Genomic DNA, 26,271 nt, shown 5'->3' with positions numbered 1-26,271 from the left:
GATAAAAAAGAAAAAGAAAAAAAAGCAAACGGGACGCGGCGCCGTGCCGCGATGAAGCCTCCGATGCCGCGCTCCTCGCCGTCCATGCCGCGGCGGGGGACTTAGCCGGCGCCATGGCGCTCTTCTCCGGGGGACTTCCCCACCGCTGGCTGCTTCCGACCCATTTGTCATCAGCCTCGCGTTCCAGGCATGCCACGTCCCTGCACGCGTTCGTCGTCCGTTCCTCCGCCGTGGCGCCGTCACCTCCGTCTACGTCGCCACCGTGTGCCCTGCGACTCCCACGCCTGCGCGGCCGCGCTCACTGCGCCGCTTGCGCCGAGGACGTCGCAGCATGGACGACGCTGATATCCTCCTACGTGCAGACCGGCCGTCCGAAGGAGGTCATCCAGGCGTTCGTCCCCATGCTTCGTGTCGAGGCACCATCTGAATATCAGATTCAGCATCACCCACCCGAGTACGCCTTCGCTGCAGCCATCGCTGCGTGTGCAGACAGTTCGTGTGTCCATCTTGGAGAGCAACTGCGCATTCACAAGCTGCGCAGGGAGGGTTCGCCAGCGCCCGCTCGGTGGCCAACTCACTGGTCACACGCGCGTCGCCGGCCGTCTCTCGGCAGCGGATGCCGTGTTCCGGGAAAGCGCTGCCAAGGATGTTGTCTCTTGGAGCGTGATCATATCGGGCTATGTGCAGGAAGGGCTCGCCGAGGAGGCTTTTGCTCCGTTTACTGAAATGCGAAGGCATCACTGTCCTTGTCCGAACGAGTTCACTCTTGCTAGTCTCATGAGTGTGTGCGCAACTTCAGCAACATTGGATGTTGGTCGCCAGCTCCATGAACTCGCTGCCGCTTCTGGACTAGAACACCATGCGATGATCCGGAGTGCGCTCGCTGATATGTACCGGAAGAGTGTATTTTCCAATCGCACGGAACACGATGCGGTTTCATGGACTGCGATGATCGTTGGGCATGCTGAGCATGGCCACAACAAGAGGGCACTTGAACTATTTGCATTCATCGGCGTGCTCAGTGCTCGCTGCCATGCTGGGGAAGTCGATCTTGGAGTGCTCGCTGCCATGCTGGGGAAGTCGATCTTGCACTGAGATAACCTCAGTGCAATGAGCAAACGCTATGGGCTGGAGCCTGCCAAGGAGCACTATGGCTGTGTCGTGGATTTGCCGGGCAGAGCTGGTAGAATAAACGAGGCTGAGGAGCTGATTGAACGGATGGCGCCTGATGAAAGAGACGGTGTTGTTTGGACATCTTTGCTTAGGGCATGTGCAGCTCGAGGGGCAGAGGAAACTGGGAAGAGAGCTGCAGAGAGGGCGATGGAGGCCAAGCCATGGGGTCATGTGGCAATGGCGAATCTGTACGCCGGCAAGGGACAATGGCATGATGCAGCACAGGAGAGGCATATGATGAAGCAGAAAGGGGGGTTGTGAAAGGGGTGGGGTGGTCATCGATCACAGTTGGAGTTGGAGGGAAGGACTGGGGAGTCGGCGTGTTTGCTGCGAGTGACCGGACACATTCACAAGATAATGTGATCTATAAGATGCTCGAGTTTATTTATTTCGGAGTTGGATTGGCTCGTTATGGACCTGATCAGATGAATATAGCGTCTGAACTGGAGCTGATGGTTAACAGCTAGCTGACCAACTGATCAATTTCAGAAGAAGCATTGACTTCAAAGGAAAAATCCACAGAAATCTTGGCATGATGAGAACTGATGCGGCTTAATAGTCATGCTTCTGTCTTGAAGTATTCTTCGGTATATTGATGCGGCTTTGATCTAGAAACTATTCTTGAGAAGATGGTTGATTGGCTGAAACAAATCTGTAGGAGGCAAGTTTTATCGTCGAAACTTCAGCGTACATGCATGTGCCTAAAGCAGCATATATTTGTTTACCAGACTGCAGCAATGAACACCAATCGAATCTGATCAATAAGGGATTTCTTATCTCAGATGCTAAATTGTGTCAACTCATTATCTGCATCAGATTTGCATAGAAGGCGATCACTCACTGCTCTATCACTACTGCAAGTTTGCAGCATGGCAACGAAGACTTGGTGCAGTGGAGCAGACATGAGGCGAGTGCCGCGAGTCAATGCTTTTTGTTGTTTGTGAACATGCACCTGTTCTTCTGAAGGGAGCCTGACCACAGTAGAGAATCAACATTCTTCCCAGCAACATTGCTATTGGTGGCACACTGGCTCCCAAAGTTACGTCGACATGTATGTATATCATGCTAGTTGGCTAGTGTCTTGATTCTTGACCAAGAAATTGATAGCTTGGTGATGATTCTTCTAAAGGTCCGTGATGTCAATCTTTACACCATAGTAGCTTAGTTGTGTACCAACTACTGATATTCCCCTTGCTGACGATAACCATAATGTAATCAGTGGTAAATCAAGTCTATGTACATACTTTTGACATTTTTGGTCTCTGCTGAACATTTACTGCCTTTTGAAACAATTTACAAATGTCCTCATGATGATTATGTACTCTCGTTTTTCCATGCAGATGATTTGGGAGCTTACACGCGTCCATGCGTGCCTCAATGATTGTTGAATAATCGAATGGAATCTAATGTAAGATTTATATGTTCAATCCAAGGTGCAGTACAAGTCTCATCTCAAATCTGATGAGTCCCTCTTTTCAGCCTTCCGGAACCAGGTGAGGCCCATGACTTAGACAAGCCAACATTCAGCCATTAACCATGTGCACCAACAGGCCCTAGCAAGGTAGGATCTCAGCATTATTACATTATAGTAACACAAAGAAATACAAATCACCAGCACTGACAGTGAGGACTGAGGAAGTTGAGGCAATGATGCCCCTTTGGCGATGGAGCTTAGGCTTTAACCAACTCCTGTCATGATGCCGCCCATTTTCTCCTTGGCCGGCTGGCCATTTTCTCTCGCCGTCGCTGTAGCTTTATCTGGTTGTGACTTCGAGGCACCAAACCCGGCAGGGCCCTACTCTTGGAAAACATTGTCATGAACATGTCTAAAAAGGAGCTCTTTTACTGTACCCTGCGATGAATATGAGCCCTTCAATCGCTGGATCCAACCGTGCAGATCGACCAATACCGTTCGACTCGGGTTGCCTAACTCACCAGCAGTATAGGCGTGCACCGCTGAAAGTTGAGCCACCAGTATAACGTCATAGGGCATTTTAGGTAGATCAAAACTTGTAGACAGCCCAGGTTCGACCTACCAGAACGTTATCCTATTTTCAGCAGCCAAAAAGAAAAATCCCCTCCGAGCTAGGGTTCCGGCCGCCGCCGCACGCCCGCGTAGGCCTTCCTCTTCGTCCGGCTTCAGCAGCGACGCCGGTGATTGGAAGCACCCCTCCACAGAGTCTCTCGTAATTGAAGGGGCCGAGGCATAGGCGGTGGATCCGGCGGTAGCTGCCATGCGCGGCGATGAAGGTGCGGGTGGCCGCGCGACCCAGCTGGTCGAGCACCGGGCCGAGGCCGAGGCGGCGGAGCCGGCGGTAGAGGGCGAGCACATTGATGAAGATGCGGGTGGCCAGGCATATGACTAAGGTAATGCACCCGCCTCAATCCTTAGCTCTATGTAGATGTCTGTTAGTTGATCTGGTTCCCATTCCATTTGGAATACTGGTTGGCTTTGTGTTTGTTCAGAGTTAATTAGATATATATGAACCAAGAACAGATCCTTGACCAAGAACCTTCAGCATTATGCAAATGCTTAAAAAGAACAAGCAATTACTACCTATTTTTCAACCATCTATTCGCTAAATGTCTGTTGGCAACGGGGGTAGCACTAGCATTGATATTATGTACCTGAACATTGCATTAGTACTTCTTTTTGGTTGGTTTACATTTTTAGTGTTAGTGTTGACAGCTGGGACTTGATTCTTACCTAGGGCTGCATACACAATATGTATTGTGATATCAAGTGAATAGGAATATAGCAAGTGAATAATGCTCTGGCTAATTGGCATACTTCAGAACTTTGTGATATTTATTTCATGTCATATTGTTGTAAATCCCGGTATTTCATTATGATATCTTTTTGATGTTGACGGTGTTGACAAAGGGGTTCTTGATGCTCTTCTTGAATTGGAAATCTACACTAACCATTCTAAACTGAACATCTGGCCATACTCAATTTAGCAATGATTCTAGCCTTGCAGAAGTAGTTGCATCACAATATAATCACTATAACATTCAGTTTCTAGTTCCGCTATGAACATCTAGGCAAAACGAAAAAATAAAACTATTCAGAGGGTTTGCCACAGGTCAAATTCATGATGTATCTGCACAAGGGTTCAATCAACTTGTACATTCAGTTTATAGTTATGCTATCAGCTTCTAGGCAACACGAAAAATAAAACTATTACGAGGGTTTGTTGGGCTTTGTGGGAAACTCGAAATCGAGGTTGATTTGAAGGGAAGCTCAGATCGTCTCATGTTGAGTTGATCTGTTACATGTGTGTCTTCCTTTGTTATTGGGCAGGTCTGTGGGATGCAGTAACCAGAAGCAATGTGGTTGATGGAGCTGACAGATTACAGCAAGCTGCTGTCAGGATGCACGAGATGGCGAGAAGGGCGGACACTCTGAGTTTCAGAGGAGTTGAGAGTGATGAAGATATCGATGTGGATTGAATGATGAAAAAGACGAATAGTGGTTTCCTGAAGCTTGAACATCTGTTGCTGGCCTTCCTTCTCCAGCCAGTTTCTGAGATATTGCTGTTCAGTCACTGCGCTTTATGGCCTGTAGTAGATGTCTATCTCTAGTCATCTGTTACCAGGTTGTCTTCAGATCCTAGTCTGGTCTCGTGATGTTGTGTTGAAGTACTGGTTGCAACATTGGAAAATGTTTTATGTTTTTGCCTTTTTCTTTCTGGCTGTAAGACTATTTGTTATGTTATTCACTGGTAATGGAACCCGGCTCTCTTTTGAGGGGTGTTGAGAGTTGTATGGAGTATTGGTTGCACAGGAAAACCTTTTATGTTTTTGTATTTTTCTTTCCGGTTGTAAGACTATTTGTTTTGTTATTGTCTGGTTAACAGAACCCAGCTCCCTGTTGAGAGGCATATGGAAAACAAATTACAGGGATTTGCCACTGGTGAAACTGTCAATGGAATCTGCATATGGGATTGCTGCGGGTGAAATTTGCAATGAAATAGACATAATGGGATTTTTGTTTTTAGTTGTAATTGTCAGTCATGGATTCCACTTGATATAGACAGAACGAACTTGCTAATCTTAACTAGGCAGCTTGCTGATATTGTGATATAATCTTATTCTATCTCAGAGTATGTATTTACTTATGATGAGGTTTCACTGATGAGGACGCTATGGCTAGGTCGATGAGCGGGCGACCGCCAAGGTAAAAAACACAGCAGCGGCAAGCGGGTGATGGTGGGAGAGTGCCGGGAACAGGAACAAGGATGTGGTGGACAGGGCATGGCCGGCTATGTCTGTGGTGGCGGCAAGATGCACACTGCTAGTGATCGCCTGAGGCATAGGGCTAGCGGCAACCTCGGTTGCAAATGGGCTTAGATCTTGGCCCATCAGAAACTCCCTACGTGAAAAGCTGCAAATGTCTATCATGCCCTGGGCAAATTAACTGTGAGATGTGGTATACTGCTACCTGCAGTATAGGGTACCGTAAAAACCCTCCTAAAAAGAGCTAAAACCATGATGATTATCGCTCTAATCTCCGTAATGATGGGGGGTGATGGATCAGCTCCTCCCTCCAAGATGCACCACTTACTGTAAGAAAATCACTAATCAGTATGGTATGGATGCATGATCAAGGCTAAAGCAAAGGGTATTTTACTAGTAGCTCCCGTTCCTAACCTTCTAGAGAAAGCGCCTTTTGGTGTCTTGTACTGGTAATACAGGTAGTAGATCATGGTCCTAGGCTACAATGCTAGTGAAAGGGCATTACTCCTGACGTGTTGAGACCTGGACGATCACCTGTAAAGTAAAAGGTAGATCGGATAATCCAAATAACAACCTTGTCGCTCTATGAATTAGTACCAATTCCTTGAACAGTCTGAAGTGATCAGTACATTTTTTTCGATAAAGGATGCTTTATTACTTCAAGAAGCAATTACATCCAGCCTCTGCATAACCAGGATGCACACAGCCGTTTGTTGTCTCAAAGTGACCAAAGTTACATAAAACAAAAATAGGCGAAATACATATCGGAACGATGAATCATATAACGCCTAAGAGCTAGGTGGAGCTTCTATCCGTAGACTATGCTGCCACCCATGTAGGGAAAAAGTACCCCTCGCCGTATCCTCCAACCGTGTACGGACCTCCGTAAACAGGTCTCGGTTCTCCACCCGCGAAGAGGTAACCACGAACGAAGAATACCTGTGCATCTGTAGATAACATGCAACAAAGAGCAATTTTTGTCATTAAAGATCTTGTCATTTCTACATAGCCAGAGCGCCCAGATAACTGCTAGCGCCCCCATCCTAAGAAGCATTTTAAACCTTGAGTTGATACCATGAAGCCAATTGCCAAAGACATTCGCGACACTAGTCGGAGGATACAAGGTAGACGCTACTTGGATGACCGACCATATAGATCTCGCAAGCCAGCACTTGGAAGAATAAATGATTGATGGTTTCATCATGATGACAAAAGACACATCGTGTACTTCCGTGCCAATTCCGCTTAACAAGATTGTCTTTGGTGAGAATAACCCCTCGACGAAGATACCATCCAAAAATTTTAATTTTTAATGGTATCTTCATCTTCCAAATTTTCTTATTATTATCAACTGGTAAATCAGAAAGTAGCATCGCATTGTAGAAAGATTTTACATAAAAGGAACCATCTACGTGGAGGTTCCATCGAAATTCATCCGCTCCGGCGATAACCGAATATCTCCAAGCCGCAGAATTAGGTTGTTCCATGCCACGAGCCTTTGTCCTAGTAAAACCCGTCCGAACGTCACATTCGGAGGTGAGGTAGCCATTACGGTTGCAATGGTATCACCTTGGCGACGCACAATTCTATACAAAGCGGGATACTGTTCACATAGGGGTGCATTGTCGAGCCAAGCATCTTCCCGGAACCGTATCCGTGCTCCATTCTTAATGGAGAAAGTCCCATGTCGAAAAAGACATTTTTTGTCGCCATAAGACCAGCCCGAAGTGTGAATCCCCGGGTTTCCAAACCACTTGAGATAATGTCTTCGAGCCGATATACTTTCTCCGAAGTATAGTTTGCCAAATCCCATCCTCGATAAGTAGCTTAAAAAGCCATTTACCCAGTGAGCGCTGAGTTCTTGACCTCCGGGTCATGAACTCCAAGCCCTCCTTGATCTTTGGGACTACAAACTATACTCCATTTAACCGATCGATATTTCTTTTTCTCGTTGTCCCCTTGCCAAAAGAATGCTGGATCGATAATAATCGAGTTTGTGCGGAATTCCTTTGGGTAAGATGAAGAATGATAACATATACGGTACCATATTAGTTAGTACTGAATTAATGAGTACCAATCTTCCACCCGGGGACAACGAGTTTACCTTTCCAACTACTGAGGCGTTTTTGTAATCTTTCTTCCATCGATTTCCATTCCGCAATTGTCAGTCTCCGATAGTGAATCGGAATACCCAAATAGCGAATCGGAAATTGGCCTTGCCCGCAACCAAATAACTCTGTATACAGAGCTACATCGTCTTGGGCATCACCGAAGCAGAATAATTCACTTTTATGGAAGTTAATTTTCAATCCCGATAATTGCTCAAAAGCTGCTAAAATTAATTTCAGATTTCGAGCTTTTTCAAGATCATGATCCATAAAAAGAATTGTGTCATCGGCGTATTGAAGGATAGATAAGCCACCATCAACTAGATGTGGAATCACCCCTTCAATTTGACCATCGGACTTGGCCCGCTCTATGAGTACCGCCAACATATCCGCTACGATGTTAAACAACATCGGAGATAACGGATCCCCTTGGCGTAACCCTTTTCGCGTTTGGAAGTAGTGTCCGGTGTCATCATTGACCCGTATAGCCACACTACCACCATACACGAAATCATTAATTAGAGCTCGCCACTCGGGCGAAAAGCCTTTCATCCCGAGTGTCCGTTGAAGGAAAGACCATTTAACTTTATCATACGCCTTCTCAAAATCAAGCTTTAAAATAACCCCATTTAATTTCTTAGAATGCATCTCATGTACCGTCTCATGCAAAACCGCCACTCCATCAAGGATATTCCGTCCTTGCATAAAGGCTGTTTGCGATGGTAAAACCACATGATCCGCAACCGTATTAAGTCTAATGGTGGCCACTTTAGTGAAAATCTTGAAACTTACATTTAATAGGCAAATGGGTCTATATTGTTGGATCCTTTCTGCCTCATTAATTTTCGGTAACAAGATAACTTCACCAAAATTTAGACGAAATAATTCTAGTTGTCCAATGTGTAAATCACTGAACAGATCTAGAAGGTCCGATTTAATAGTATCCCAGAAGGTTTGATAAAACTCTGCTGGAAAACCATCTGGACCCGGTGCTTTGTTGCATTCCATTTGGAAAACTGCCTTCTTAACCTCTTCCTCAGTATAAGGTGCGGTTAGCAAGCCGTTTTCTTCCAAAGAAACTTGGGGTATATCATCCGTTAAGTCCTCGTTAAGAGTAAAATTACTTTCCTCCGGAGGACCAAACAGACCCTTATAATAGTTAGTAATGTAAGACTTGAGTTGCTCATGGCCTTCAATCAACCCTTCATCTTGAATAAGAGAGTGAATACGTTTTTTCCGGTGTCTCCCATTGGCTAAGCCATGGAAATACCTCGTATTTGAGTCTCCTTCCAAGATGAATTGAGCCTTGGATCGTTGATACCATTTGAGTTCCTCTTCGCGGAGAAGACCGGCCATCTGTTCATTGGATTGATTTTTAAGTTCAATCTCATGTGTAGACAGTGGTCTAATCTCCGCAACAGCCTCAAGCTCATCAATCACATTTGATAAGCGAGTCTTTTCTTTTTAAGAATACCAGCTCGTATGGGCAGCCCAACCAGAGAGATGTTTGCGCATAGACCGCATTTTATTATTCCATCTCAAGATAGGTGTACTTCCCCGACCGGTCTTTCCCAAACCCTTTTAACCATATCATGAAATCCCTCTCGATATATCCAGCCAAGTTCAAATTTGAACGGCCGTTTACAAACAGGTCCAGGATTCCCGGTGGTTAGAAGGATGGGAGCGTGGTCGGACAGCTTTTTCAATACGTTCTAGTGCACGGACCGACACCATAGGGTATTTACTTTCCCATTCGGTATCCATCAACACGCGATCTAGTTTCTCGTATGTGGGCTCCGGCAAGCTGTTTGCCCAAGTAACCGCCGACCGATCATAAACACCTCTCTTAAATCCAGGCTATCGATGACGGCGTTGAACAAGAAAGGCCAATGACCATCAAAGCGGCCTTTACTTTTCTCATGAGGGAACCTCAACAAATTAAAATCACCTCCGATTAAAATCGGATAAGGATTATCCTTTGTAAGGTTTACCAACTCACGTAAAAAGTCAGCCTTAAACACTTCCCCGGGCGGCACCATATACGACGACCGGACTCCATATGAAACCATCGGCTTTATTCTGAATGTCGAGTTTAATGTGATACTCTCCATCGGAACTAGCCAAAACGGTCATGGTGTCCGTACGGACGCCGAGTAAAATGCCCCCAGACCTACCACGGGGCGGGCGAGAAAACCACTGAAAGTTAATCCCGCCTGACAAACGGTCGAGAAAACTTTGAGAGAAATTCCGCCTACCCGTCTCCGAAATAGCAAGAAAATCTAAATCATAATCTCTACAACCATCAGCAATGTGGGAATGCTTAGCCAAGTCACGAAGACCTCTGCTATTCCGGAACATGCCATTCATCGAGAAACTATTTTAGATTTAGAGTTCTTATCATACCGCGAGATTTCTTTCCAGCCGATGATCGAGAACCACGTTCGGACGCTTGTAAATCAGAACTAAGCTCCGCGTGTTCTAAATCAACTTCTGAAATGTTGCCAATTATAGCCGAGAGAATTTGACCATCTAGGATGTCGTCATCATCATCATCGTCTATAACTGTCGTTTCAGGCCCAGTGGAGACATTCGGAGCAACCGTTAGACGGTCAAGCTCCGTTTGTCTCAACACATTAGCCGAAACAGAAATCTCATCAGACCGAAAACCCAAGGAAACCCCTAGGCTAATCAAATTAGAAGAAAGTTTTGGTTCTTCACTGATCGATGCCTGCTTAATCTCCTCCTCTGGTGCTGGTTCCTCATCATCCAGCTCCCAGCTGAGATCCTCCTCCTCCTCCTGCGCGATGACCCGCTTCACGAACTTGGCCCTGGCGTCCTCCTGCTGCTTGAGCCTGTGGATGCGGTAGAAGTACCTCGCCCAGAACAGCTCGGCGTCCACAGCGGCGGGCACGAGCCGGTCCAGCATGCCCTCCACGGCGTCGCTCTCGTAGCAGAGCGCCTCGATCTCCTCCTGCCGCTCGTCGACGCAGAACCCGGCCTCCCTCCTCCAGGCCGCGAAGTCCTCGACGTCGTCGGGATCGGCGGCGAAGGTGGCCGGATCCGACTGGAGCGCGCGCAGCTGCGCCTCGAAGTGGCTGTAGTAGCGGAGGTGGCCCGACGCGGAGCTGAGGTCGGATTCGGCGTCCGCGGACGGGGGGGAGGCGGAGGAGGCGGCGGCCTGGGCGAGGGCGTCCTTGCCCAGGGCGACGATGTCGGCGAGCCCATCGAGCGCGTGCGCGGAGGACGGGAGGTCCCGCGCCGCCCGGGCCGCGGCCTCGCGGAAGGCGTCCGTCCCGCGGCGCAGGAGACGGTCTGCCTGGCGGCGGCGGGAGATGGCCTGGCGGCGGCGCGGTCTTCGGGGCAGCGCGGTGGGCGGGGGCGCTCTAGCCGCGACGGAGGACGGCCTGGCCGCGGCGGGAGACGGCCTGGTGGCGGCGCGACTCGTCCCTCGCGGCGGCGTGACTCGTCGCTGCTGCGGCGGCGTGACTCGTCGCTGCTTGTTTCTCCCAGTACATGGAAAAATTACATGATGAAAATGAATTTTTCCTGTGTTCTAACTTCTAAACGACCCCTCAGTTCTGCGTGATCTCCTCTATACTTGCATGGGTCGGAGATGGCACTATGGCAGACACGATAGCACCAGGTGAGAATCACGAATCGGAAATGAAGAATTCCCGTGGAGGCGACGACAAGGCACCAGATGCAACATGAACGGGAAGGAATTTTGGGGAATTATGGTGATAAGATGGGGCATTTAGAAAGGTGCTTTGGGGACAAGTGGGATCAGTAAAGCGGAGCAAATAAGAGAGAGGAGGGAGAATTAGTGAGGCTTTTTAGTTGCGGCATCAGATTCTGTTCGCTGCCTGGGAAGGCACATATCCGTTTCTTAACACGGTTTCGCTCGTGGTTGAATTTGTTGGGCACGTAGGCAGATAATTCGACTTGAGTTGCAAAAGTGTTACTGGGGCACCACGGAGCCTGTAGCTAGGAATCACTTGGTGCTGTACTTAAAGTTGATGGAATATAATCTGGAATTATCCGTATGTTTTTTCTCCACTTGTTTGTTCTCGTCCATGTATGAGAATTCTATGGATAAGTTGGGTAAATTTAAAGTTACCGTCGCACAGCGCCTGTAGCTCAGTGGATAGAGCGTCCGTTTCCTAAGCGGAAGGCCGTAGGTTCGACCCCTACCTGGCGCGCTTCTTGTAATTCAGTATTTCCTTTTTTTTTATTTGATTACACTTTGCTTTTTTTCTTTCACGCTCAAATGATGTTTTCTTCCTTCAGAAAGGACCCTCAAACACAGTGGATAGATCGGCTCCAACTCAAAAGTTCTTGTTTTTTAGGCCACTCAGAAAAAGTTGTTATTCCTAGTAGAATGTTGAGCAAAACTTTCACTAGCTTTACGCAAAGCTAAGTTTCTAGTCGTCACTGGGAACGTCTATCGGGCCCTGCACTCTTCGGGATGCGTCGTCCCCGGCCAAGACATCAACTGGGACTGCTTCGCACCGCTCAAAGTTCGGGTGTTCTTCTGGATTCTACGCCTCCAAAAAACCAGAACCCGTGCGATGCTACACCGCCTAGGGTGTGTGCCCTCCCCCGATTGTCCGTTTTGCCCCGGCCACACAGAGAGCATCGTGCACCTCTTCGTTCGATGCCCGCGCCTCCGGGCTTTGTGGGACATCGTCTCCCCCTCGAGGGGTCCCCGCAGTGATGATGATCTACCAACCCTCCTTGATGGCCTCTCTAGAGATCTCCCACATATGCACAAGAGGGTGCGGAACACTGTCATCCTGGCTCTCCTATGGTCCATTTGGAAGTCCCGGAACAGGATGGTCTTCGACGCAGTTCACATGCCTACCGCCCGGGTGATCGCTTTGGTCGTCGACCACCTCCGCTTATGGGTCGTCCGCGCCCCTCCTAGGGTCGACACGGGTCCCCCGTTGGCCCGGTGCCGCTCAATCTCCTAGCATCTCCCTCAATGTATCCCCCTATCCCCCCCCCCTTTTTTGTACACCGTGGGCGCGGTATGCCGCCCCCGGACCCAGGGGATGTTGTCTCTTTGCAGCCTCCCCCCTGGCGTCGCTACTTGTATTCCTGATTTTTAATGATAAATGAAGTTCAGGTGGGCAAATCGCCCCCCGTTGATTTCTCAAAAAAAAAAAAAGGGCATTACTCCTGACGTGTTGAGACCTGGATGATCACCTGTAAAGTAAAAGGTAGATCGGATAATCCAAATAACAACCTTGTCGCTCTATGAATTAGTACCAATTCCTTGAACAGTCTGAAGTGATCAGTACATGGAAAAATTACATGATGAAAATGAATTTTTCCTGTGTTCTAACTTCTAAACGACCCCTCAGTTCTGCGTGATCTCCTCTATACTTGCATGGGTCGGAGATGGCAGACACGATAGCACCAGCTGAGAATCACGAATCGGAAATGAAGAATTCCCGTGGAGGCGACGACAAGGCACCAGATGCAACATGAACCGGAAGGAATTTTGGGGAATTATGGTGATAAGATGGGGCATTTAGAAAGGTGCTTTGGGGACAAGTGGGATCAGTAAAGCGGAGCAAATAAGAGAGAGGAGGGAGAATTAGTGAGGCTTTTTAGTTGCGGCATCAGATTCTGTTCGCTGCCTGGGAAGGCACATATCCGTTTCTTAACACGGTTTCGCTCGTGGTTGAATTTGTTGGGCACGTAGGCAGATAATTCGACTTGAGTTGCAAAAGTGTTACTGGGGCACCACGGAGCCTGTAGCTAGGAATCACTTGGTGCTGTACTTAAAGTTGATGGAATATAATCTGGAATTATCCGTATGTTTTTTCTCCACTTGTTTGTTCTCGTCCATGTATGAGAATTCTATGGATAAGTTGGGTAAATTTAAAGTTACCGTCGCACAGCGCCTGTAGCTCAGTGGATAGAGCGTCCGTTTCCTAAGCGGAAGGCCGTAGGTTCGACCCCTACCTGGCGCGCTTCTTGTAATTCAGTATTTCCTTTTTTTTTATTTGATTACACTTTGCTTTTTTTCTTTCACGCTCAAATGATGTTTTCTTCCTTCAGAAAGGACCCTCAAACACAGTGGATAGATCGGCTCCAACTCAAAAGTTCTTGTTTTTTAGGCCACTCAGAAAAAGTTGTTATTCCTAGTAGAATGTTGAGCAAAACTTTCACTAGCTTTACGCAAAGCTAAGTTTCTAGTCATCGCTGAAACGCACACGAAAACTAACCCGTAAGAATCTGAAACTCGATTGGAGCATTGCGGTTGGAGCCGATCCCATGGCAAGTCTACACATCATCTGGCCTCGTTACTTGCAGCAGGACCAGAATAGTCAATCATGGCCGCCACCTTGTTTTGAAATTCAGAGCCACGGACGTGCACTATATACTATATTCTACACCAGCCAGTGCTGAACTAGTACTGAGCAGGAGCTTCAGCACATTGCATATAGGTCAAGTCGACGAAGCTGCGCCTTGACGATGTTTATGGCCGGACACCAATGTTTAATTATACTTTGATTACCCTGCTGGTTGGCTTGCTGGCTGCGATGAACGGCGAAGCGGCGCCACCGCGCCACCATGTCCCCCCACCAAAACCCCTCTTTTTGTTAACATATGTAGATCATGTTAAGATATGTAGAGTAGTGGGCGTGTGTGGCGCCACAAGAGGTTTGTTAATTACCTTTGCATCCGATCATAATAATTAACTCGCATTATCGCAAACCGGCAACCTCGCAGGCACATGGGTGAGCCGTAGACGAAGACGACCCGACGCATAATTAACAGTCCGCCTACGCCTTTCAGCTAGCCAAGGTAGCTTGTTAGCCTTTGCTTTTGTTAGCCTTTAGGCAGAATCAAAATTGTTCCATGGATGGTTCGAAGGAAAGGAAAAGAAAAGGGATGAAGAAGTCAAGAAATTGTCTTTCGTGTGCGTGGCGGTAATGATGTGCATGTGCGTGCGCGCAGGGTGGTACGTGTCGATCATGTGATTGTTTGAGGAGTGTTTTCCTTTCGATGCGATGATGGGTAAGATGTGATCTTACTCCGGTTTGGTTTAGTGGCAGTCTAGGCAGGAGGGCGAATGATTCATGGAGGTGCATGTGCGATGTGGGTGATCGATCAGGTGAGGTGAGGTGACTGTTTGTTAATGGGTTTTCGAGGTACGTACGTGGCTGTTGGGTGGATTCGATTTACCCAGTTTGGTTTGGAGGCAGTAGTGTGTGTTGCCGAGCTAGGCGAGGAGTTTCTTGATTTGTTTGTTTAGCTAGGGGATGGTCGCGGAGTCCCGGCTCGGGGCTACACGTTGCTACTCTAAGCTAGGTGCGATCGATCGTTGAGAAAATCGTGTGGGTAGATCAATCCATCCATGACCCATCGTACGTTGTGGTGTCGAGTCGTCTCCATCGTCGGCCGCGATCGAGCAGCACGAAACAAACTGAAGGCGCCATGGCTACACGTGTGGGCGGCTCTGCCGTCGTCTGTGTCTGTGACGACCCTCCTCCGGCCGTCCTGTCCCGTCGTCGATCTCCTCGCCTGTCAGCCTGTGCGGCCAGGGAACCAACCAACGCACAAACGCCAGCCAACCGCGCGCGCCACTGACGAGAAAGAACAGACGGACGAGCGGCCATATGCGCGCGCAGGACACCGATCGGCAGTTGCACACGGCTGCGTGCGCTAGCTTATCGTATCGCAGGTTTAATCAGCAGATTATCACTCTGCGTTGATCGACACGAGACCTAATTTAGATATGTTAGCTTTATCTCTAGTAACCACACATTCTAAATATGTGGCGAGAGAAATTGTGCTAAGAGAGTAAAAGATCATCTCTTAATTAAGATAAGACACTCTCTCTCAAAAAAAATTAAGATAAGGCAAACTTTTTTTTCAACATTCTCTCTCCTCCATCTTAGCGTTTATCCTACATGGCAATGCTAAGATATTACCATTGTACATGCCCTTATAGTTTCTGAGCAGGGCCCGCAAGCTCCGCCACTGGTACCGCCCGACCGCTAGGGTTGGGGGTGAGAATTTATGAGGCATGAACTGGCCATATCCTCCGGTAGCCGATGCCGAGGGATCCAGCATCAGCACCACACTATGGGGCGGTCAACAGCTCAATCGAGGCGACATGGTATGCCGTAGCACGACCTCACTGCTGCCGAGAGAGCACTTATCCCTGCAGCCTACACCGAGGGATCCAACCCCACCACTCAATGTGGCTGATCAACAGCTCAACCGAGGTGAAGCGATATGTCGTAGCACGACCTCACCGCCGCCGAGAGCGCACTTATCCTAGCTGCCTATACCGAGGGATCCAGCATCCCCCCACCACTCGATGTGGCTGATCAACAGTTCAACCGAGGCGACGTGATATGCTGTAGCACGACCTTACTGCCGCCGAGAGAGCACTTATCCTAGTCGCTGATACCGAGGGATCCAGCATCCCCACCACTCAATGTGGCCGGTCAACAGCTCAACCAAGGCGACACGGTATGCCGTAGCATGACCTTGTCGCCGCCGAGAGAGCACTTATCCCTGCCACCGAGAGAGCACTTTTCCCCGAAGAGCACCTCACCCCCGATGAGGAGCCTATGGTTTCCACCAATTCACGAACCACGGGGTCAAGATGTTGCCTTTGTTTGCAGGTGCGGAGAGCTCGAGTGTCGATGCGAGGTGGGCTCCCCGACCACTGTCGCCGGTACATAATGAGGAGGACATTGAGGTTGTCCCGTCTAGGAACTTCGTCTAGCGGGAGTCAAGTAATTGGAGAGGTGGCTGCCGCGAATGAGGCGCCACTCTCTCCTCACCGGCGGTGAGCGAGGAGCACGCTGACTGCAAGGAGGCGTGGCGCTGAGAGGCCAAGATCCATGGGCTTCGTTGCGCTCTCCTTCGACAATGAGTGAGCTCACCATCGCCCCATGCCTGTCACCCTCTGTGCAGTGTCCTGGGCTGAACTTTTGCAATTGGAATTATGGTTTAGCGGTGGTTAATCCATATCTATTGTTATGTTATGATCTAAATTTATATAAAAGCGAGGATAAATTCTCACGGCCACTCTCCTAGCTCCAAATCGTGTTCGCCTAGTCTCAGGCGTCGACCTCCCATACGTATGCTCTGCCCGCTGACGCCACCTTCCAAACCCCTTCTACAAGGTCCACGCCGACGAAACCCTCAAAGTTGTGGCGCGTGGCATCTTCTCCGTGCTCATCGCCTACCGCGACATCGCCATTAGCCAATAACGTGTCAAATAGGGACACGGGGGGGGGGGGGGGGGGGGGGGGCTTCGGATCTACGGTTATTATTAGTGACGATGGTTGCTACTCTGTTGTGCTGGTTCTTTGAGAATTTAGCATGACGATTTCTCGTCCATCTACTATAACAAGCATTGCTTTGGTAGTCTGCCCAACTCTGTTTGTGACTTCAGGTCTAGTGATCGCTAGTTGGTCCAAAGATTTATTTATAATTTCTATTATTTTTAGCGTCCTTATATTTTTACTAGGGTTATGATATTAGTAGGAGTAAGATAATCGGCGGTATCTCGGCATACGGGCTCAGAGGCGATGCTGGGGAATCTGGTTGGCTGGCCGGACGCCTCGCCTGAAAACTCGTGGACGTACGTACGTGGGACGGGCAGACCACAGTCCATGTCAGGTTAACAACTTGCCACGATCCACGTGAGTGTACAACAAAACACGAGACATCGATCGCTGGCGAGACACCGGCGGACTCGGCGCGCGTCAGACCCTCGGCCCCTCGTGCAAAGCCGTAGCAAGGGACAAAACAAAAAAACGTCGCAGCAACCATGCACGAACATGGCAACATATGCGCATGCAGCAGGCAGGGCACAGTGCCAACGTGCGTGCGGGTTGGCGATGCCTTCACCTCCGACCAGGGCCTGCCCATGTCCGCCCGACACGACAAGAGGACATGTTGGTCGTGGCAAACATTTTTCTTTTCGAGTATGTTTTCTATTTTCTTTCACAAGAGTTGCTAGACTCGATCCGTTCCAGATTAGTTGGCCTAGCTTAATTTTTTTCTTTCAAAATAGGAGAACCTGCTTAAACGTATCTAGACCAGCGACCACTAATTTAAACCGAGAAAGTGCTATCCAAGATCGACAAGTGGCATTGTACAAATCACTGCACGAAACGTCCATGGCTCTGAGCAGACGAGAGGAGAAAAAACAGCAAAGTATGGTGGAGAAAGGCCACACGAGAGAGAGAAAGAGAGAAATGGTGCGTCCATGAGACCACGATTTCAGTCGCTTTCTCCAGGGCAACAAGCAAAGCTACAGCTAGCCCAGAGTGCAGTGTGCAGACCGAGACCATCCCAGAGCCCGTACAGTGACCAGCTCCCAACTGATCGAGGTCGGCATCGTTTGCCCCACCACGCGAATCTCCATCTAGCCCGGGCCGAGCCACGCCAACGCTACCCGGGAGTCGATCACAACACATAGAAACCTCGTGATCCCCCATCTCATCATGTTTGTCGTTAAATCATGTTATCTGATCGAAATCATATTACGTGTGAATAGCACCGTAAGTAAAGAAAAATCAGGTTCAAACTTTACATATAGCTAATGAGCAAGATGCTCCTTACACAATTGGGTTTCAGTTATGCTTGATTGCGGTATTTTATTTTCATGGAAGTGATTATTTCTCGGTCGCAGCCGCCCGCTGGGGCTATTCGCGTAGCTTTGTGATTTTAGTTATGCTAGTTTGCGGCATTTTATTCCCACAGAAGTGATCACTTCTCGGCTGACAATTTTCTGGTCATAACCGCCGACAGAGATGTTTAAACAGGATTGTACCTTTTATGTTCTGCAACAAAAAGAATTTTAGTAACACTTATATTTTTTTAGTTTCTATAGTATTCACCATTTTGAGACACAAATTCTTGCATTATGTCTAGTCATATTCATATATGTTTATGGAACCCCACAATTCAAAGAAACCCCAAGGGTACATTCAAGACGGTCAAAATTTATGGTGGTGCATTTTGGTTCGCGTGGAACAAAATCTCATGCCGCACACCCGGACACAAAGTTATCAACAAACTGGAGAAATCAAGAAAAAGTTACCCGGGGCATGGATGGAACAATTCTATCTATGCATCACCTGCATAAGTGAATACTTCAACAAATTTTCTGATGTATACTTCTGCATAATATTTCCATTTTCGAATCCTTTTGATTGACTTCAATTACTACTACTGGTACCAATACAAAACTACTTGGTGGGCTTTCTATTGTTCTATTTGAGTAATACCACCAAGCAACCATAGTCATCCCACGATAGCAGGTCGCTCTATTTCTGTTAATTATAAAGCCTTGATGTAAACTTCAGTATCGAAGAGCTTTTGTCCTAGCTAGCAACCACAAACCATCACGCCCACCCAATTTTTCGTAAGATTGCAACCCATTTAGTTTTCGTAAATACTACTAGAACGTTGAGAAAATGCAATTCTAAACAAAAAAGGGTCAATTGACTAAACGTTCAATATACATACAATTCTAAACAAAAAAGGGCCAATTGACTAGAAAGGTGAGAAAATGACCATCATTTCTATTACAACTATATGTGAAACACCTAATCATTCAAGAAAGTTTATATGCTTTTTTCTGCCCGCAACCAAAAAAAACTGTACTGCGCGTATTTTCCACTTTCATAACACTCATCATGTCAAGACATAGAATTCATATGTCAAGCCTATTCCTATTCATATGCTAATGGAATCCCGCAAGCTAGAGAGGCATCAAGAGTACCACTGAGATAATGCAATATCTATAAGACCACATTTTGGTTCTTGTGGAATAAAACTTCACGTCTCAGACCTGGCCCCAAAAGTTATCCACAAATCGTAGAAATGCATTGAAAATTAACTTGCAGTCATTGTACATGGAACAATTTTATCGATGTACCACTTGCAGAGAAGGGAACACTTTAATAATTCCCTTGATGCACACTTTGGCATAACATTTCCAATTTGGAATTCTTTTGACTTTAGTCACTACTACTACCAATATAGAACTCTTGGGTGGTTCTAATATTCTGTTTGAGTACTGATGCCACCAAATCATTGTCATCCAACAGTAACGTCACTTAATACTAAAGCCTTGATGTACATTTCAATCACCAGCACAAGTCCTCCTAGCAACTTAAAAAAATGCATACAACTATTTCCTATATGTCCATATTCTTTTTTCCCGATGTGTGCATTGGCATTACATTTTGAATGTAGAGCCATCTTGACTTCAATACCCACTACCATCAAACTTTCGGATCTCCTGTTGGGTATTAAAACAAACCAACCAACCATTGTCATCCTATACTAAAACACCTCTCCATTTCATGTCTAGTAGATATGAAAATGTGATATACAATACATTCCAATGATTTCCATAACCAACACAAGTCCTCCTATTTTTCATCCAACAGGAAACCCATACAATAGTTTCCTACAAAAATCCATTGAAAGAAACTACTTGGGTGGTTTTCAGATTCCATTTGAGTACTGATGCCACCCAATTGTTCATTGTCATCCAACAGGAAGACCCCGTTACACATCTGTTAAATAATAAAGTTCTGATGTGCATTTCCATAACCAACACCAGTTCTCCTAGCAACTAGAAAAGATCACCATGCGCTTAGTCACAAAAATATCCACTATTATAACAAGGAGATAAATATGAATATCTATGGAACCGAAAAGGCCACCAGAAACCGGCTATATAAACACCCCATCCATCCCACCTCTGCCAAGTGCTACCTCTCCCACTCTCCCACGCTCTCCTCCAAGAAGAAGCCGAAGCAGAGCCAAACCCCAAGAACCACAGCTTCATCACGTGCTCGTGCCGCGCCGCTGCATGTCTGCCATGGCCGCGACCGGAGCAGCGCTGCGTCTACACCTCCTGTTCCGGATGCTGCGGGTGGGGGAGCTCCTCGCCCTGGCGGCTCTCATCTCCTGGTCCTCCTGCCACGCGCCGTCTGCGGCCGCCGCCGCGGTGCGCGTCGCCGGCAGCCTCCTCTTCAGCCCGCGCTTCGTGTTCGTCCTCGGCAACGCCATCGTGCTTCTTTTACTGGCGCTGTCCAGGCGCGAGCGGGACTCGTCACCGGTCTCCTCCGCCACCAACCACCCCGCCACCGGTGCCGCCTCTGCCGGCTTCGCCGTCGACCAGATGCCCGCGGTGCCGTCCGCCGACAGGTTCCCTTCATATGCCGCCCCGACGATGCCGACGCCGGGAAGGGAAGCGCCGGCGGCGGTGGTGGCAACATCGGCGCCCGAGGTGGTCCCCTGCAGGGAGATGGCGACGGTGTTCGAGGAGGAGGTCAAGCCTGCGGCGGCCTCCGCGGCAGCGCGCGTCGTCCTGAGCAAGGCCCGCGCGCCGAGGCGGAGCAGGTCCGAGAAGATGAGCCCGCGCGGCGTGGGGTCCCGGCGCGCGGCGTCCCCGGAGCAGCAGCTGATGCCACTGATGCGGCGTTCGGAGTCGGACAACGGGCGCAGGCGGCGGTCGTCGGCGTCGGCGCGGGACGTGGCGGCGGCGTGGGCCCCCGGGACGGACGACGCGGCGGAGTTCCAGCGGAAGGTGGAGGCGTTCATCGCGAAGCAGACAAGGTTCCGGCGCGACGAGGAGTGCATGGCCGGAGCTATGGTCGTCGTGGAATGATGAGCTGATGATGGTCTGGTGGGAAATTACTAGCATGTGCAAAGTACATATGGAAGAACAAGGGTCTCGATCTTGCTAGATAGCTTAGGTACTCTCATGCATCTGATCCTGCTCCCGCTCTTCGTCTTCCTCGTCGGATCGGTGCCGTCTTTTGTGGCGCGCGATGGGTGCAGAGTAATTGCGTGGTTTTACTGAATCGATCGGCTCATGGAACCGGATGATTCCTGCATCTCCGGTAAAAAATTGCAGAAATAAAAACGATCTCAAATGCGTCGTCTCTCTTCACCCCGAAAAAAGGAATAAAATTTGTGTCTCGGTCGGTATACGAACAGGACAAAGGTAGCAGTAGAACAGACCGCACGACACATGAGACATGACTCGACGGATCGGAATCAGATGCCATGCCAATAGGATACCCCCTCCGTTCCACTATCTCATTTTCCATGTACCAAAAGAACAAAATTAATTATTAAGTTGCATGATTAATTATGTAGAAAACATCTTGTTTTGGGCTAATTAAACATGTTGAATATGGCGTATCTATGTCATCATGCAACCTTCACATTAATTAGCGGAAAAAATAGCCTTGTGTAGATGAAAATGATATTTTGATAGTGGCATTGTACTCACCAAAAGTGTCTCAATTTTATTAAAATTTTGATGTATATAGACACTATCTAGTAGGTAGATACATCCATATTTTGACAAACTTCAGACAATTTTAGTAGGACGGAGGGATTATTAAAGAATGGAGGCAGTAATCAACTCATTGGCTTCTTCGAATTGCATGGTTAAAACGCTAGATGATCTCATCTCATATACTATCTCCATCCCAAAGCTTAATACTTCTAGTGTTTTTAAAAGTCAAACTAAGTATAGTTTGACTAAATTTTTAGAACAATCTATCAACAAATATAATATTTTGTAGATATCATACGAAAAAATTATATCATACGAAAAAATATAATATCTATTTAATGATATTAATTCTATATTTTGCATGTTAATGATTTTTGGTAGAAACTTAGTCAAATTTGATATAGTTTAACTTTCTAAAAAGAATATAAGCCTTAAGTTTTAGGATGGAGGTACTATCCACTTGCTTTCCTTGAAGACATAGTCTCGATCAATCCGATCTCTCTTCTCTGCTGCGCTCTTGAAAAACAAAAATTAAAAGAGAAACGTACAATGTGTGGTTCGGAAGATAAAAAGATCATAAATCTGAATTTCCTCGTGGAGACCTCGTGAACCGATGGATTCCACATGTTTGTTCCCAAAAGTTTGAGCGTGTGTGTGGGAGAGGATAAACTCGGATTAGAAGAAAACCAAACGACACATGACAGCGTGACACGATGGATTGGTCAGAATCGGATTCCCAAGAGGATACCATCAAGTGCAGGTTAAGTAAAACACAGGAAGATCAATCTATGTACGTTACTGAATTGGGAGACGGTAACGCTAGCTAGAGACGCTTGTGCGGCGCCCACGCAGAAGTTCGTCGGATTCCTTTGCCGGAGTGAGGTGATCACCGGAAGCGAATTGTCGAGCTGCCAGTCTTTGGTGTCCATATGGTTTTTCTCCGAGGAAAGGAAATGACCGCTCCATCGGCATGGGCTAGGCTGCGGCTGGCTTTGCGTGAACTCTGCGACTTCCGCTCGCCCGATACCACTGTTCATGTTATGTTCTAGCTAGGGTGGAGATTTGGTGCATATGGGCACTAGTGATTTTATTTTTTTTAAAAAATTTAAATCATATTTATGGGTTTTTCTTATTTAAAAATTGGATATAGGAAATGGTGTATCCCACAAATATGCAAAGATTAAATTTATATACTTTATATTCTAAGCTACACAAAAATAAAAATGTATAGATCTGAGTGTGTACATTTTCAAATCTACTAAAAATATCAGATTTTGTTCATTTTTATCTAGCCCACAATAACAAGAATTTCAGGTTGATATTTTACATGTTTGTGGGGTATATAATTGAAAAAATCCAAACATAGTTTTCGATTTTTTTAGCCTTTTAAATATGGTTTAATTATTTTTTAATACGAAGAGAGCATGGGAGCTTGGGACCCAAAAGCACTTTCTATTATATTCTATCATGATTTATATACAGACTAAGTTCTCACCAAGCTAGAGGTTCATCGTTCGAAGACTTGGGCCAAGGTAACGTTTAGTTGAATTGTGGCCATGTGTAAACTCTGTTGTGATAGCGAAAATTTGCTCGCTGCCGCTTATGGTTTTACCCTTCTCTTTGGAGGGTTTTTTTTCACATTACATTTCATGCATCCCCGTGTTGGTTTGATCTTTCTTCTTTGTCTTTAGCTGTCATAATTTTATGGCGTCTTCTAGAGCCCAACAACCCAACACCTCTACGCCACCTGAACTATGGATGCTCATGTTTCCTCTTGCCGCATTGTGGTTTCAGCTTCGTATGATTGGCCTCCCTGTTTACCACTAATCCCATGTCGAAACCTACCGTTGGCGTTGCCATTATTCCTTTTGAATGTAGACTTTTTCTCTATTGTGTGTGGAGCCATATTGGAGAATCAATGTGCGACGGTGAAGGGAAAACATGCATATCAGACCATAATTAAACTCATAAAGGAAAGAAAAAAACCGAACCTCAAACCCTTGATCCCTGTAATCTGCACACTGATCTCTCTGGTATTGGTATAAGTCTAACCATGTGGCACTTTTAGTAGAATTGTGTGGCACCACGCCATACCATACTGCTCAATATAATTGTGTGGCTGAGAAGATGAACATAACCATCATGTCCAATGCTCAATGCATGATGTCCAATGCTGGCATGGACAGACATTTTTTGGCCGAAGCAGCCTTCACCGCATGTTACTTGATAAACATGTCACTTTGCATTCCGCTTGATAACAAAACTTGGTATGGTATGGTTCACTTGCTGATTATTCACAACTTAGTGTTTTTGGTTGCACTGCTTATGCACACGCTGATAATGGAACATTAGAGCCTAGGGCTGTTAAGTGTGTGTTCATTGGTTATATGACTCAGGAGTTAATCCATTTAAGTTATAAAACCTGAAACTACAAGGGTCTTGATGAGGAATGTTGGTTTTAGTGAGACTATTTGTATAGTGATAGTTCATCTACATATGTTTCTGATGCTTTTAATGATGAACAATAGAAGATTAGCGTGCATGTGGAGCACATGGAGAAGAAATAAAATGAAGTTGCTAAAAATAATAACATTGATGTTCAACGTTCATCACCTATTTTGTAGCAAATAAATAATTTAATTGTTGATGATAGAATGAGACGAAACAAAGGTCCATGTTCTCAGTTAATTCAAAACTGTAATATTATTCATTATGATTTGAGTTGTGTTGAACAGGTGGAGAATGGTTCTGAACCTATTACATATATTGAGGCCGTTGGATCCATTGATCACGAGAAGTGTATATCTGTTATGCAAGAGGAGATGAAATAGCTTAAGAAGAATGACACATGGGATATTTCTCGAGAGTGGATTTTGTACACCCACGCATGGGTGTGGGTGTTTCCGTCACCGTCCATTGTGCTTTGAGATTCGGATAAAAAGAGGAGAGAGAAAGGAATCTTTCCTTCTACCATGGTGGGCACGAATCTCAAAGAATAAATGGACGGTGATGGAAACACCCACACCCATGCGTGGGTGTACAAAAGTATTTCCGGATATTTCTCTACAAGTGGATATTTAAAGTAAATTAAGGTTTGTCTCCTAATAAGCATTAAATGTTTAAGGCAAAGTTAGTAGCAAAAGATTTAAGCCATATTCCATGTATTGATTATAATGATGTATTATCTCTGGTTGTGAATCATAGTTCCATTAGTGCATTCTTTACTATTGTTGTTATGCATGATCTTAAGCTTGAGAATATAGATGTAAATCCCCATATCATCAGGTGTGTGGCACCACATGCTTTGGCCATTCGCATGTCGTATGATAGGGCTCCGTACTCAGCTTCGTTGTTGGAGTCATTGCAAAAGTTCATGCGTAAAACATACCGCATTGTGTCAACCTTTGGTGATATAAGGAAAATGCATGCGCCTGCCCCTTCAGCTCTCTTCAAGCCATCAAAGTAAATGCACTACAAAAAGGTGGAGTTTTGATGATGGAACGAGGCTGATGTTTGAGAAATCCGTCAGTGATCATCATTTCTTGTGATGGTTTCTCTTTTTCACGTCATAGATCGCTCCCGGGCCCAAGAAATTGCGACGGGCAGCCTCTAAGCGTCAATGATTGTCCACGAACTTCTGTCATCGGTCATGGGCGGCCCGAGATGTGGTTTCCTAGGGGTGGGCATGACAAGATCCGGGCTTCGAGCCGCTCAACATATATGACCTACCACCTACGCGCTTCTGTTCATCTACTTTTTTTCTTCCACCTGCTTCTTCGACCTGGACCCACATCTGCCTATACGAAAATCCAAGGCCTATACCACTGGGATCCATATATAGTGGGAGACAACCACTTTTTGCATACATGTACCGGTCCTGTAGCACTAAAACCCGCATGTCAAGTACCTACAAGAGCTTTCTACATGGGGTCGGTCATTCTGCTAGCATTCTCCCTAATAAAGCGGATACCTCCGATCCTGCTTGAACAAAACGAAAGATATTATCGATGAATAAAAACACGTCTTGCTTATTAACATCTCGGAAATGTTCTGCCATAGTTAGGGCAGTTAAACCAACTCTCATACGAGATCCAGCCAGCCAGCCTAAGAAGTGGATTAGTCCTACCAGTATATATGCCCAACCTAGGTTTCACATGTCAGTTTTAGTGCCAAAAAAAATTGCGCACCTGTCTTCAATTCTGGAGGCATGACCCTGCATGTGAGTTGAGGTATCACTAGAAGTTAAGCAACATGGGCCATACTATCATGTCGCCAAGGTGGGTCTCATATGTCAGTTTACAAGTGTCGAATAGGTGTCTCAACTTGCACGTCCGAGTCCACGTGTCAATGTAATATATTGTTTTTTTAGAATCCTATCAATGTAATTAGTACAATCTCTTGTATGGCCCCGTGAGTTTTGTAAGTGTGTACATTTTGACAGAT

General features: G+C 46.7%; 1 protein-coding gene, 1 long non-coding RNA gene and 2 other non-coding genes across 4 annotated transcripts; all 4 read left to right on the top strand.

The window, feature by feature from the left end:
* The first annotated feature begins 3,451 nt into the window (after nt 1-3,451).
* On the top strand, nt 3,452-4,941 carry LOC124705636. Its single transcript, XR_007004118.1, has 2 exons — nt 3,452-3,540; nt 4,478-4,941. It is a non-coding gene; the product is annotated as an uncharacterized LOC124705636 (long non-coding RNA).
* Nucleotides 4,942-11,646: 6,705 nt separating this feature from the next.
* TRNAR-CCU lies at nt 11,647-11,719 on the top strand. The gene has a single exon. It is a non-coding gene; the product is annotated as a tRNA-Arg (tRNA).
* Nucleotides 11,720-13,425: 1,706 nt separating this feature from the next.
* On the top strand, nt 13,426-13,498 carry TRNAR-CCU. Its single transcript has one exon. It is a non-coding gene; the product is annotated as a tRNA-Arg (tRNA).
* A 6,822-nt stretch (nt 13,499-20,320) lies between these two features.
* LOC124705957 lies at nt 20,321-21,385 on the top strand. The gene has a single exon (XM_047237639.1). The coding sequence runs from the start codon at nt 20,389-20,391 to the stop codon at nt 21,187-21,189; it is 801 nt and encodes a 266-aa protein (XP_047093595.1). The 5' UTR covers nt 20,321-20,388; the 3' UTR covers nt 21,190-21,385.
* Nucleotides 21,386-26,271: the final 4,886 nt, after the last annotated feature.

This window comes from Lolium rigidum, chromosome 4 (assembly GCF_022539505.1).
Source record: "Lolium rigidum isolate FL_2022 chromosome 4, APGP_CSIRO_Lrig_0.1, whole genome shotgun sequence".
Classification (NCBI taxonomy): domain Eukaryota; kingdom Viridiplantae; phylum Streptophyta; class Magnoliopsida; order Poales; family Poaceae; genus Lolium; species Lolium rigidum.
Note: the sequence above shows the minus strand (reverse complement) of the source record. Positions and strands in the feature narration are given on the sequence as shown.

What these genes read in the sequence shown, in the direction of transcription:
- LOC124705957 (XM_047237639.1), top strand. Translation starts at nt 20,389, where the DNA reads ATGTCTGCCATGGCCGCGACCGGAGCAGCGCTGCGTCTACACCTCCTG.